The following is a 14701-nucleotide window of genomic DNA, read 5'->3' on the forward strand; positions in this document are numbered from 1 at the left end:
CATGGGCGGAGCATGAGCAATATGACATCATATTGCTCAGAAAATCCAAACGGCTTAATTATTGAGAGTGTTTAGGCTTTTTGAGGAATAAAAAAAAGGAGAGAAAGGATTTTTTTCATTGTATGGTGGTTGTGTCCACACACTGAAAGACACATTTATATGCAAACACCATATAAAAGTGAATTTTGCATCCGATGACCCCTTTAATGTTAGGATCACAAGGAAGGCAATGCAAAGACTGTGTTTTTCCGCAACTTGGCACTTCAAAACATCTAATCATCAGAGGCATCACTATGGTTTTATTGCAGGAGTAATCCTGTGTTTGCGTCTTTCTCGTATTTACTAATACATGACGTGTGAATCAGTGGGCAGGGCTAAAGAGGCAATGATTTAGAAGTAGGCGTTGATCTTCTGCAGAGGCAATCTTTCGTCGTACTATAATGTAAATAAAGTAACGCGATCTGAAACGAGTAATTTTTTTATCATGGTTTCAATAAAAGCTGGTTTTGGACTAACAAGGAGGTTTTGAGTTCTGAAAGGATATTTTTACAGTACAGTGACCTCTTATATGTCAAAAGATGAAGGAAGTTTTGATTTCTCAATTAAAAAAATGACTGATTGACATTTAAAACTCCAGTTTATTTAGTTTGTATGTCTTAATTAGGATCAGGTTTAACAGTATAAACACTATTATATAACTTATTATATAACTATAAATAAATATAATATTATTATAAATATTGTATTATATAACTATAAATAATTTTGTACAAAAAAAGTATACGAAGAAAAAACATTTATTTGTATGTATTTATTTATTATTTTGGCAGCTTTGGTGTTCCATATCACCAGACCTCTAACCACAGCACTTCTTTTAGTTGCACACTTCCATTGTGTATTTTTTGCAGGGTCAATTATACAACTGGAGGTGGCTCTTCCGTCTCAACAAGTCCCTGTCTTTGAGTTTCCTGGTCCTTTGGGGTTTCAGAATCAATGTTTTTCTCCTCTTCGGGTTGCCGTGGATTGAATCTCTAACCGTGCCATGATTCACTACGTCACCTTGATGATTCAGCCTCTCCCTCTCACTGTAATGATGTGCCACTCTCTGCCCGGTGTAAAGATATATGACTTGTTTCTCGAAGGGCTGCTTGGAGCTCAGGACTAGAGTAATTGTTAGCAGAGTGGTTGCAATAAATCAAAAGCCATCTCCTTTTTTCCTCGTTATCCTCTAATATACCACAATACGAGTAGGGAGAGCATCGAATATTGCTCGAATTTGCTCCCTTCTCTCTTCATGTCCCTGAGGACGTTAGATTTGGTTTGAGTGGGGAAGGCTTGTTCAAAGTTCGCAACAGGAACTGTGATCGATTCGCTCTTTCCTCCACAGTCGACTGGTAGCACTGACAGCTCTGGTGGCAGAATGAGCTTCCTAATACCCTAATTGAGCTGAGCACTCAGGGTTAGAACAGCATCAGCTCTGGGCACCGAAACCACACAATTTGCAGTGAACTAATGACATGGTGAATCATGATTTATTAGTTCAAATAACCCTAAGGATCCTATCCACATTTTGATATTCTTTTAGAAATTTAATTGAACAACTAATTTATGCATACAGGAAGACTAATTCTGGCTTCATGTCAGAATGGTCATGTTTAGGAGATTTGCATGAACGAAACCACAAAGTCATAATTACCATTAGGGAAACTTGAGATGTTCTTTTATTTGTGGTTGATGATAATTTGTTTTACATAATCAGAATTATAAACGGAATATAACATGAAATAAAATGAAATAACAGAAGAAATATAATAAATGGCAAAAGTGTAGGGCAGGGCTGCCTAATCCTGCTCCTGCCGATCGACTGTCCTGCACAGTTCATCTCCAACCTTAATCAATTTATTGGTTGCTTCAGGTGTGTTTGATTAGGGTTGGAGATTACTGTGCAGGACAGTCAATCGGCAGGAGCAGGATTAGGTACCCCTGGTGTAGGGTCATTCCATGCCAAATCAGCCAAATTTCGGAAAATTACTCGGCTAAAATTTTTTATTTTGTTAATGTTTATCTGAAGAAAGACAAACATAAATGAAAGCCAAAATATTAAATGCAATGTAATATTAAATGTTATTCAAATATCATGAATTCATTTTGAAATTATACATTTCATTATAATATTAATAAATTAAAAGATTTCTGTTTATATTTTTGTTTTAAATTCTATTTCAAGTCCCCGATTTTCAATGTAATGTCAGACTTTTTGACCCCACTAAATGTCAGTATTTTGTGTTGCCTACTAAAATATTCAAATGCAAACTATTAAATTTGCCCTAGATGCCTATTGCATTGTAATTTAGATATCTGATCATGTCAGTAAGAACTTACCAGGAGGACTTGATGACAACATTACATTTAGAATAACCATTAGTTTGCAGTTTATTTAGTCTTGGGAAAGGTTCTGTCTCATACATCTCTCTCCCTTAGTGTTTAGGTTGTACTTATTTACATGTTTTAATAGTGCTGAATTTTCTTGTCAAAACGAATGATGTTAAGAGTATCTCCAGGTTGGACTTTTATTTACTTGCTGGTTAATCTGTACTGCCTCTAATGTTGTCTTTCTCTCAATTTCTCTTCTCAGATCCATGACGCTGACAAACCTTTCTCTGAGAGTCAGCTCGGTGAGTATCCAAGCAGCTTCTGTTTCCTTTCACATCCTGCAAAAGTCAACCAGAGTGTGAGGAGCTTTCAAAAGACACCAAAGTCCTATGGAAATAATTCCTGTCAGAGACTTCAAGTTGTATTTTAGTACCTTTTCAGTTTGGTAACACTATGTTCTTATCACATTTCATATTGTGTTTCTTCAGACCAACTGTAAATATCACTGATGCCTCATCTAAACAGAAAATGGTGAGGTTTATTTTAGATGGCTTTAGTTGATGTGGCTCTCCGTGCAGCAGGATTGGATTTTAGGGCACAGCTAATTGATTTGGGTCATCGTTTGCAGTGTGCTGTACGTGTGTTTGATATTTCAGTGTAGCGAGGCAAATGAGAGTAATCCGGCATGGCGTGGTGGAATGATCAGATCGTAGGGGTTTATTACAATACCCGTAATTTAGGTCCTCTTGAAATTGCCACAGTAAAACATTCGAACAGAAGGTGCGAAAAGTTTTGGATGATAAGAACGTCATTATTTGACCTCTTAATTCCAGCAACCATTACAGCTAAATTGATACTGGTGTTTTGCTTTTCTTTTGTCTTTAAAAGGCCTATGCTAGAGAAATCAGCATACAAATGACTCTAAAGGTGCAAAGGTCAATTATGATTGGCTGTCGCTGCTTAACAAAGGAAATCTCAGTGGATGAGGCAGAGGAAGAGAGAAATGACAAGGGCATGTTAAAAGATGAAAGTAGATCAACAGTTTGAGCATAGACTGAGGTTTCAATTATGTACAGGCATGAAATTAGCCTTTATAAAATGCAGAATAGAGTTAAACATGGTCTTTTTGAAATTTTTCTTTGTCTGACTCAAAAGTAGGCAAGTACGGCAATTAATCAACTTCATGAAGTGGATGTGGAGTCTGTCGAAATGTAATGACTTTCATACATCAAACAGTTGAAGGAAGCCTGAAGTGCAAAATTTTCACAGAACTCTCACTTTCAAAAAAAGTCCTTCATATGCTTCAGCCTATAGTATGATTACGAATATTCTCAGAGCCTCTTTTTGCACCAAGCGTGTGACGCAGAACAATAACCTTTATGGTTTTGAAGTTCTCTTCCATAGTCTCCCAGAAGTGTTTGGTTGCCTGAAGCGCTTTATGCGTATATGTCAGAGAGGCATTCTTTTGAGCTTTGTTTTCTCTTGTAATGCACTCTACAGATAGCGAAAAGTCAAGCGCACTAGCATAATCTCTAAATTATTTCTGGATATTGTCTGTGCAGCTAAAAATACTGTACTTCAGACCAAAGTCGACATCATATGGGAATGTTGAGAAGTTAGAAGTAGTTTGAAATGCATCATTCCTCCCAGAATAAGCTCATATGGAATATTTGAGGGTGTTTAATCTTAAATATTGTTTTTTAGAATGGTTTGAAGGCCTGTATGAATTTGATTGCAATCGAAGCAAACCGAGGATGCTTCCCTCATCCACCACTCCAGAACTGTAGTACCCGATACCTCTTCATCCCTGTGCATAACAGTCACTTAACACAGTCACGGTTGCCATGGTGGTGACTTGACATCGGCCCTGTCTTATCTTTTAGAAAGTCAGGAGCCTTTTTTTTATGTAATGAAGCATTAAGAAGAGTTGGATGGAGTGGTTAGGAAAAAAGGGATGATTTGAACATTCGAAAAGGGATAAAAGGAAAACTATCTGATTGAATTTAAACTGGTTCAAACTTCTTCTTTTTTTAAACGTGCCATTTGTAAATCATCTCAAAACTCTCAGTTGGTGCATTAAGAAGATATCAGAGGCTTTCAAGAGCCTCAGGAAGGGCGAGATAACAGTTCCTCTGAGTTTCATTTTCAAATTGGAGATTTTTCAAGGGTTTTTAAATGAGGCTTTAATGACTACAGCTTCTGAGTGCGAGAAAGAAAAAGGATGTAAATCGAAATGACACCAATTGGTGACTGTTTTATTAATAATAGCACAATAACTGATATTTATAGCAAATTTTAAAGGACTAGTTATATATAATGCCCAATAAAATTAATGAATTATGCCATTACTTACGCACATTGCTTTATCCAAACTCTGTATGGTGTTATTTCTTCTATAAAACTCAAAAGGAGATGTTTTTCGGAATACTCAAGCTGCTCGTTTACATATATTGAAAATGGATAGAGATTCACACTGTTGCTTCAAATTAAATAGCAATTAAATAGTTTTCTCTCCTGTATTGCCTCGTCTTTTAACATTAAAACCGACACAGCTTGGACATTCTGCCTAACATCTCCTTTGATCGACAACATGCTTCAACAGGGTGAGTAAATGTTGACAGAATTTTTTTTTTATCCTTTTAATAAAAAAGTATGGGTTGAAAATCTCTAAGTGCATCTCAAGTCTAAAATGAAATGCCTAGACGATTTTCAAAGGCTTGTTTTACTTAAAAAAGGAACCTTGCCTCAGTATCAGTGACTCTTTTTTTATTATATTCTTTTATCAGATACTCTCTTCATCATGGTTACTCTCTGGACCATCTCCTAAAGGATCATTCACATGAAAAATAGCTTATGTAGATACAAGCCAAACTGTAATGCTTAATTAACCCAGCTTTACTTCTGCTTTATCCAGCACTGATGACACTTAGGTTTCATAACACAACACCTTGGATGTACTGCTGTGTTTGTGTTGGCGTCTCTGATTTCTAATGTGATTACGTCTATAAATATGATTAAGACCTAGTCATTGTTCATAGTCATACTGCAGCGATGTCAGGTTTTATTACTTGGGCATGTGCCAAGTTATTAGGAGTCTTTGCAATTTCTGCATTGGTTATGATCAAGATTATTCTGCCAGAAGGCATGCAGAGCATGGCTCAAACTCTGTAGTTTAGTTTAATGATAGGCTTGCTTAGATATATGGGGATATTGGGGTAAGATGTGTCAGTGTGTGAGCTATGTCACCACTTCAATCTTGCAAAGTGCACCGTTTTTGTTCTATCTATCTATCTATCTATCTATCTATCTATCTATCTATCTATCTATCTATCTATCTATCTATCTATCTATCTATCACTACCTCTTCCCAACTATCTGAATTATCCCTCTCTCTATTTATCTCTGCAACTATCTATCTTGACTATCGCTCTCTCTGACCTTTTCTGTCACTATTTCCACTATCTCTCTTTCTATCCTTCTGTAATCTTCTCTGTATCTATCCATAACCATCTATCTTTACTAACTTCCCCTCTCTTTAACCAGCTGTCCCTCTGCATCTATCACAACTAACTAACTAACTAACTAACTAACTAACTAACTAACTAACTAACTAACTAACTAACTAACTAACTAACTAACTAACTAACTAACTAACTCACTCACTCACTCACTCACTCACTCACTCACTCTCTGACAGTTGAGTGCCACAGATTTGATCATTCCTGTGACATGAGACATAAAAATAAGTTTTCTTCCTCCTCATCTTAAATTTTTTCCCTACATCTCTCTGAACTCAAGTGACCCGCATTCTTTTCTGGGATCTGCTTGGAAAATCTCCCGGTGTTGCCTCTTCTGAACAGTTTGTCTCCTAGAAATGCGAAAACTCAGATGCTTTCTGAGTAATTAAAGCGCAACTCTGCTTTTTTAAAAGTGGCTGAGATCATGTTTACTCAATCCACATCCTTGGAGCGGCGCTCAGTTTAAGACCTGATAATGAGGCTCACGGATTTGGAATCTTTTAAAGTGGAGCTGCCTCCAGGCCTTGAATTATTGATGCAAAGTAGGAGGTTTAAAACTGCCTTCAACGCTCATTAGTTTCCGGGTGAGATGCACACAGGGACTGCAGCTTTATAATGAGCATGATTAAACCAGCTTGAGCTCCCTTGCCTAAGTTCAGGTGTTGGAGTCCAGGAGGTTTTGTGATGTCCAACCCTTGCTGAGAATCCTAATGAGTGTTATTCTTTTTTCTGTTCTGCCAAAAAGTGTCTACCTCTCTCTGCTTCCTTCCCTACAACTAACACTCTTCTCTCTTTTTTTAAATAGTTATTTACGTCATTGACCTTTCCATCGGTGAGTTAAAACTATGCGAGTTATATTGGCCATTTGTGCTGAGTATTTAAACAGAAATTCACAGGTATAAAATGGTGGATGATTATACCATTAATGCAAATATTAATATTATATAATGTTCTTAAAATATATTAGTTAGTAGGGTAGACTAGTTAACAGTTTCTAGATTTTTTTCTTAATAAATTTAGCATCAAATCTTTAATAGACATGTTGTTTGTTAAACAGTTTGCACGTTAGTGTTAGTGTAACGTAAGTTAATTCCTTTCAAAGTACTGCCACTTCAGCAATACACTATAGTTAAAAATTCAGTAAGATTTTTTTTTTTTTTTTTTTTTTTTAAGAAAATGCATTAAATTGATCTAAAGTGACAATTTCTTTAGAATTTTAGACATTTACATTGTTGGAAAAAATTATATTTCAAGTATTCATAAAGCCATGTATTCATCAAAGAATTTAAGTATTTTGCAGAAGTGTTGTCAACATTGATAATAATAATACATGTTAATTGAGCACCAAATCAGCATATTAGAATGATTTTGTATGGTAGTGTACATATTTGGATGTCTTTAGCCGTTGCATTGCACCTCACCTCAAATGATGGTGTTTCAAGTTAATAATCTCAAGAATCCTGTATTTTGTACTTGAGAACATGTCTTATGTAAATGCATCTGATTGAGTCAGGTGTACCCAAAGTCAGCCTAATTATTCAGTGTTAATTAGTCATTAGTCGTTTTAAAAAAAATATATATGTAGATGCACATCCCTAAGTCATATTCTCTAATTCTCTATGGAAAAGCTTTTCATCTTAAACCTAAGATGGTTGTATTTTTTGTTTTTGCATTAATGTCCTTTTGAAGCACCTGCGGGGGCCTTAAATCTAAAGGGCTATTTTTGCTCCAGCTGATATAGCCAGCCTTTTTTTGGTGTGAATCCTCAAGTTCGCTTTTCTTTGCTCCCTCTTTCATTCCACCTCTCCCGTCTTATCTTGTTTTTCTATCTTTTTCTTCCCTATCATCCTTTGATCCCTTTCATTCACTCCCTTCTCTCTTTCCCTTCCTTGCTTTCTCTCTTCTTTGAACGACATGTTACCCCGGTGAGTCGAAAGGGATTGAGTAGCTTTGCATACAAACTTGGATCACTCCAAATCGTTACATCTACAGCAGCACAATGATCTGAGTCACTGGAGCACAGCCAGTTCTACATTGAAACAATCAGCTCTGGGCCAGGATGCATAACGCCACCGCTCATGGAAATGAGCCATCGCCAGTCTTTCTTGTCTCCCATCACCTGCCACTGAGCGTGCAAAATCCACTCTTGACATTTTCATTGTTTCTCCGTACGGCTTAATGGCCCCTCTTGTGTGGCTCCGTCATTTAGAAAGATGTCTGTTATTGTTAAAGCAACATTCAAATCAGGAGTAGGCGAAAAAATTGTGCCATTATTCTTCACATTGCTTTTAGCTTTCCATCTGGTACTCATTGTCATGCATGATTGACTTGATTGACGGAACAAACTCTCTCTCCAGTTTTTTGGGGAGCTTCACCCCCCCTCCCAGTTATTCCAATTATCATTGTTGGTAGACTGCTGCTTATTTGTACATTTGCCAAGTCTCACAGGGATAGTTCATCCAACAAAGAACATTTTGTCATTTCTCACCCTTCATTGAGTTGAGTTGTTCCAAATCTGCATGACTTTCTTTCCTCAGAGGAGGAAATGAAATTATGAAAACTGGTTGCTGGTTGCTCTTTTCCATTCAATTACAATACAGTTATTGAAGCTTTCAAGCTTAAATTAACTAAACAAAAACACACACACAATAAAAACCCACAAAAATTCAAAAGCAACCTCAATGCATCAAATTTAATAAATGAGACAAATGCACTATATTCCTTTAACTTTAAAGTTGGTTTTATTTTCTGCAGCCAAAATGTAATCGATTCAGTGAGTTGAACAAGTAAACTGAATCAGCCCAAATTGTGAAACAACAGCAATTTCAGACTGAATCAACTGAATTATTTGTTCGAGTCAGATCTTTTCAATAAATCATTCACAAATCGAACATGGTTACTTCAAACAGAACTAGAGCTGGCAAGATTTTAAATGAATAAGAAAGACCACTTTTATGATGCTTTGTAAAAAATACTTTATAATATAGATTTTTGTGTTCCTTTATTATCCTTTATTGAAGCATAAAAACTTCAGTACCAATTCATTGTAAATTGTTTAAAAGAATGACAAGCATCATTTCAGAATTTCTGCTGTTTTTCCACGAAAAAAAGTAAGACTTACAGGTTTGGAACATCATGATTTTGAGTCAAGACTAACATAAGTTTCTTTTTGGGGGAAACTATTCGTTTAAGGGTGATGGATTGAGTTCTCTGCAGCTGTTTTGCTGACATTCAGAGATTTGACAATCCTCCAACGGGGGCATGAGGTGACTGTCCTTTACGCTTCCCCCGGCCACCTCAGGCAATGCAAACTGTCAGCAAGGGTTTGTGCCAGGTGGATGGACTGTACCACCACACGGACAGCACATTCGTTTCTCTGCATTCAGTCAGGCATGTGCACGGACTCTTTCTATGTATTTGTTGACTAAATCTGTCTCTGTAACCTTCCGAGTTGAGACTCATTGATTGCATGACTCCAGTTAATGTTGGAAAAGGCTTGTCTCTGGACTTTTTGAGTCCAAAAATGGAGCGATAAACCTGGAATGGTAGATACTGTTGGTTGGTTAATCATTGCATTTTGTGCTCCCTACTGTTGTGCCCTCAAACATCACCTCAAATTACTGTACTTCAGTGCCAATGTTCTCTAGTAGATGCTCTGATGGAACTTGTGAGCACCCTAATCGCTGGTAAACTTTTCTTCTTTTTTTTACATTTTTTTTTAGCCTTTTCACACTTCAGCAACTGCCATATGTCTTCACTGCTCAGTCTCACATCATTTTTCTCTTTGATTTAAGGCGGTATGAGTGCACAATAAAGACTTTTAGATTTTTTTAGCTGATCCAAGCACAGCACACAGAGAAATTCTTGATTGCCTGTTGGTTGGTCGTGCAGAATATTTTTAAATGTCCCCAACCCCTTTGTCTACAAATATTATGCCACCAACTGTTCAACTGTCTTCTGGAAAATGGCTTATTTTTATGTACTTGCATTCTGGGTCTTTCTCTTTAGAGGTAAAATTGCCATTTGGATTCAATTAAATAGTCTGCATTGAGATCTATTCCTCAGTAATCAGTCTGTTTTGTCAATACTCTGTTTTCAATCTTACATTTTATTCACCTCAGACTTGTACCTGATTCACCAGCCTCTGGGTATAAATGTGCTATTTTCTCTTTAACTTTGTAGTGCTCTCTTACTTCCTTCTCCCTTTTCTGTCACCTCTCTTTCCCTCTTTCTATTATCATACATAAGCAAACAACATCATGTCTGACTTTGTTCTGGGTTGCTGTAGAACTAATTTGAGTTTCTGCTGTCATGTAGTTCCATCTTGTTGTGTTGCCGTGGGACAGAATCTGATTGGTTTTGGTTCATGGGTAGATACAATACCATCTGAGGTTCATTTTTAGTGGGTTTCCTCAGTGTGACTATAATGATACACTTGCGTTCATCAGATACCTCTTCCTAGTCTCAATATCTGCTGTGGTTGCCAGAGCCTCTCTGTAAAATATGATGACAATGTTTCTGGACGTGTTGTGCCTATATTTTTTTAAAGTTCATAACCATATATTGACAATAAATTGGTAAATCAGATATACAAACCCACTTAAAGTACTTGCATTCAGTGTTGTTTTAGTATTATTTATATAGGCTACTGTTATATTTCTATTTAGCTTTAAATTATTTTTATTTTCATTTTAGTTTTTGTAATATTAGTACACAGCTTAAACTTTTTTCAACTTTTGTTTCATTTAGTTGCCAAGGCAACATTTTTTAAGTTTCATTTTTCAGTTTAAGTTTTTCATCTAATATTTATTCTAAGTATTGATGTTTATTTTAAATATTTATATTTTAGAAGGAGGGATGTTTTAATTTACTGCATGAGAAATCAGTTAAATTTTAAATACATATATTTGTTTTTTAAATCAAATATAATTAAATATGACATGTCACACAGGGAGTTATGGGAATGTCCTAGGAGTGTGTTGTCTTGTTTTAGGGGCCGTTCACGTCACGTCTTTTGTGTGCTCATTATAATAAGCTCATAATAAGTTAATTATTTTAAATGTAGACGCATGACAAGTACGCTCATATAGAGAGCAACGCCATTGTGCCGCTCGTGTTGTGATGCGCTCGCTTTTCCCAGGTGCGTCTACACCAGTGGTTCCCAAACCTGTCCTGAAGGCACCCCAACACTGCACATTTTCTTTGTCTCCCTAATCAAACACACCTGATTCAACTCATCAGCTCATTAACCCATGTGATAATGAGCTGATGAGTTGAATCAGGTGTGTTTGATTAGGGAGACAAAGAAAACGTGCAGTGTTGGGGTGCCTTCAGGACAGGTTTGGGAACCACTGGTCTACACTGCAGCGAGATGAAAAAATCTCACCTTTTTAGGTGAGGTCATGTGACAAGAACCAGCCTCACCCTTTTTGTAATAACATTGAAAGCTCAGCCAAAATGGACGAACAGCTAGTGATACCTGTACCGGGTGTTTTTTTTTCTTTCTTTCTCATCTCCATAATAAATATATCTAGTAGCAGAGTTCATGCATAGGCTGGAAATACATTTATCCATTGCTGAAACTTCTTCGTCTTCATGGAGAACGCTGCTCATGATTGCTTGGCAATGGCAGACACCACGGGAGAGCAAGCTCCCATGCGCTTTTTGAAAGGAGAAGAAAGTGGTGCAGCGGAGTTTTTAGACCTGACAAGTGAGCTAATTCCATATTTTATTTTATTTTTATTTTATTTATTTATTTTTACTGTTTGTGTTATTCATGTTTTTCTTCCAAAAGCAGCATGTAGCAACATTGCATCTTATTAGGTACTAGTGTTTCTGCAAATTAAGACCCCTGGAGAGTGACCAAACCATGGAGGGCGTGATGGAAAAAAAAAACAAGCAGAGGTCATAGCTTTGAAGGTGATACTTTATATGGGGAAAACAATTCACAACAATTCAGTGACTGAAGCTCAATTCTCCAGCGTCTCATTCAATAAATCTCCCTTATCCAGAAGATTCAGTTCCTTTATCTTTCGAGTCACCCCTCCAGTAGAATACAGGATGAGCAGAGAGAGAAGTGAGAGAGGACAGAAGAAACCTGACAAAGGATCACATGCTTCTAAGCCCTGTAATCAAGTGATACCTCGCTAAATAAATCATAGACCTAACTCAAGTCATCAGCCACCTCGGTCTCCTCTCCATGTCAGAGTTTGATTTGCCTTCTCATCCAAAAGTAGTCTACACTGACAGTTTGAAGAACCGTTCTCTGCATTTTTACAATTCAGTGGTGGTCTGCAGTGAAGATATTGCTGTTTTAAAGCCTTGTGTAATAGTTCAATACATTTCTTAATTGCTTACTTAGCTCCATCACGCAGAGTCCTGGTCCGCAAATTTGGTGCGTGCAAAAGTGATGGTGACCAAGCTTAGAGAGAACGAGGCTGATGTAAGGTCAAAAAGAGAGACAAAATGTCAAGGCTTTTCCTTTTTCCATCCCTCTGCTGTTCCGTTGTTTAATGATTAATCGAACGCTATTAGTGGAGGCCACACCATTTAAATTCAGGTTTAATTAGTTTCTTTTTTTACACACCGCTCTGTGCTTTCATTCTGACATCACACAGGCATAGAGACACAATGAAAGATTGGCAAGCACCTTATCATTGATGCTTGCCGGGACCGGATAACTGTTATTACTGTGGCACCCCACAATGCCAGAAAAGAAAGACTCGAAAATGTTCTCTGGCTGTACACCTGCACAATGCCTGTCAGACATACACTTAACACACGCAATCACCTAGCTGCCTACATGTTTGACTCCAGAATCGTTATTTTACCCATCGATCAGATATAATAATATATTATTTACAAATATCATGTACATTGGTTGAGATTTTTTTAAATGTATTTCAATAACTTCTAACCCTTACAAGATGACTTTTTTTTGGGCCAAAAGAGGGTATTATTCTTATCTGGCAGTGGAGACGGTAATCCCATACATTGTGACAAGTCCAATGAAAAAAATTCAATCTGATTGAATAAAATTTAAATTTATTTTACCCAGTGTTTGCATTTGCGTGTGTTTTTGTGAGTATTAGAGGATTATGTTGCTAGCTTAGCAACAATCTAACAGCAAACTATACTGAAAGCAATTGTGAATCTTGTCTTTTTGAAGGACTATTTGTGTGGAGTGTGAAGTTATGTTGTAGTTTAATATAGAGCCTATGTAGAGTGTTTTACAATTTTCAGTGCAAAAACGACTGATGTATTGAAGCACAGCTCACACAGAAGTCACTTCCAAACCAAGCAGCTTTCTGTTGGTCAACACAGCAAATCCACCTGACCATCTTAAGGCGAGACATTAGGCAAAAACAGTTTTTGCATGCATTTGTCAATTTTGAGATTTTGGGCTTTTCACAAAGTGTTTTTTCAGACTAGTGGAAAGAAAACTTCCAAAATACACTTTTAACTGTATCTTTTAGAGCACTTTATCTATTTGCGTCTGTAGTGGATTTCAATTACAGTCAGTATCTCCACGTCAGTATACTTACATGCACCAAACTTTACAGTTTTATTCTTATCTATATTTTGAAGGTTTGAAGATTTTTTACAACATTTAATTCCTAAAATAAAATGGTGAAAATCTATTTATTTTTTTGGCTGTTGACAGTATTTTCTGATTTGTGGAGTGAATCAAAAGTTATCCAGGGATAACGCGATGATGTATTGTGCATGACTCTTTAGCTCCGCCCACGGCACACCTCCAGCTGTTTTCGGAAAGAGGATGCAACTCAAAAACTACTCAATAGGTATTCAAAATTTACATGAGATTGGCAGAATCTGTGTTTTATGTGCCCTTTAAACAAAATCTGTGTGGGGAAATCGTGAAATTCCCAATTGCATGGATTCCTGTTGAAGTGTTCTGTGAATTTTTGCTGCAAAATTAAGACATTTAAATTTGACCGCCCCTTTAGAAGGCAGCTTCCTATGTAGACAGAAATGCAGTTCACTTGGTTTTAGAACATAGGATCAACTTTTGTTACCATGGAGGCATTGACAAACCCCAGTGCTCCAAAATTCATGTATACTATAAATAGATCTCAGAAAAGATCCTATCTCACATCCGTATGCAGACACGTACACATACATGCACACAAACTTGCAAGCGTACTTGGCACAAAGGCTTTTAAAAGTGGGATTGTGCCACTGAAAGCTCAAGGATGTGAATGGGAAGCTGGAGTAAACGGCATGTACATTTCTTTATAAGTCCCTGTCATTCCCTGAGGCAGGCAGATCTGTAAGAGATGGGCACGCCGTGGTTTAGGAGGTAAATCCCCTTCCCATCAGAGCCGGCAGATCAATAGCAGCTTTGAGGTGGAGAAGGACAGAGCAGAGACGGCAGGCAGCAATACTAAATTATAACAGCATGACACTACATAACAGATCATGCCCATGGCCCTGGGCTCTCCTGCCCCTAAGCTTTGTGTGGACAGAGCGTTCAAGCAAAATAACTGTAGCTTTCAGTCTACACGAACTTAGGCCCTGTTTACACCTGGTATAGAGATGTGTTTTGGTCGATTAAATAGCAAGTGGACGACGCTAAATACAGATGTAAATGGGGTCAGGGCTCGACAGTGCGACCATTTAATGCGTATTTGCGACTAAAAATAGATGTGTGCGAACTGTAAAATGTATGTGTATATATAGTGGTGGTCAAAATTGATGGCACCCCTGATAAATATGATAAAAAAATGGCTGTAAAAAATAAATCTGCATTGTTTATCCTTTTGATCTTTCATTCAAAAAATTCACAAAAA

The 14701-nt window shown here is 37.1% G+C and overlaps 1 protein-coding gene across 2 annotated transcripts in view; it reads left to right on the forward strand.

Moving 5' to 3' along the window:
- The window catches only part of b3glcta (beta 3-glucosyltransferase a), an 80974-nt gene that overhangs the window by 26896 nt on the left and 39377 nt on the right, over positions 1-14701 (forward strand). For both annotated transcript variants that reach the window (XM_079886334.1, XM_079886333.1), the window contains exon 3: positions 2636-2675. In XM_079886334.1, coding sequence (XP_079742460.1) covers positions 2636-2675 — 40 coding nt within the window. The remainder of the gene's footprint in view (positions 1-2635; positions 2676-14701) is intronic.

Source organism: Squalius cephalus, assembly GCF_949319135.1.
Source record: "Squalius cephalus genome assembly, chromosome: 11".
NCBI classification, from domain to species: Eukaryota; Metazoa; Chordata; class Actinopteri; order Cypriniformes; family Leuciscidae; genus Squalius; species Squalius cephalus.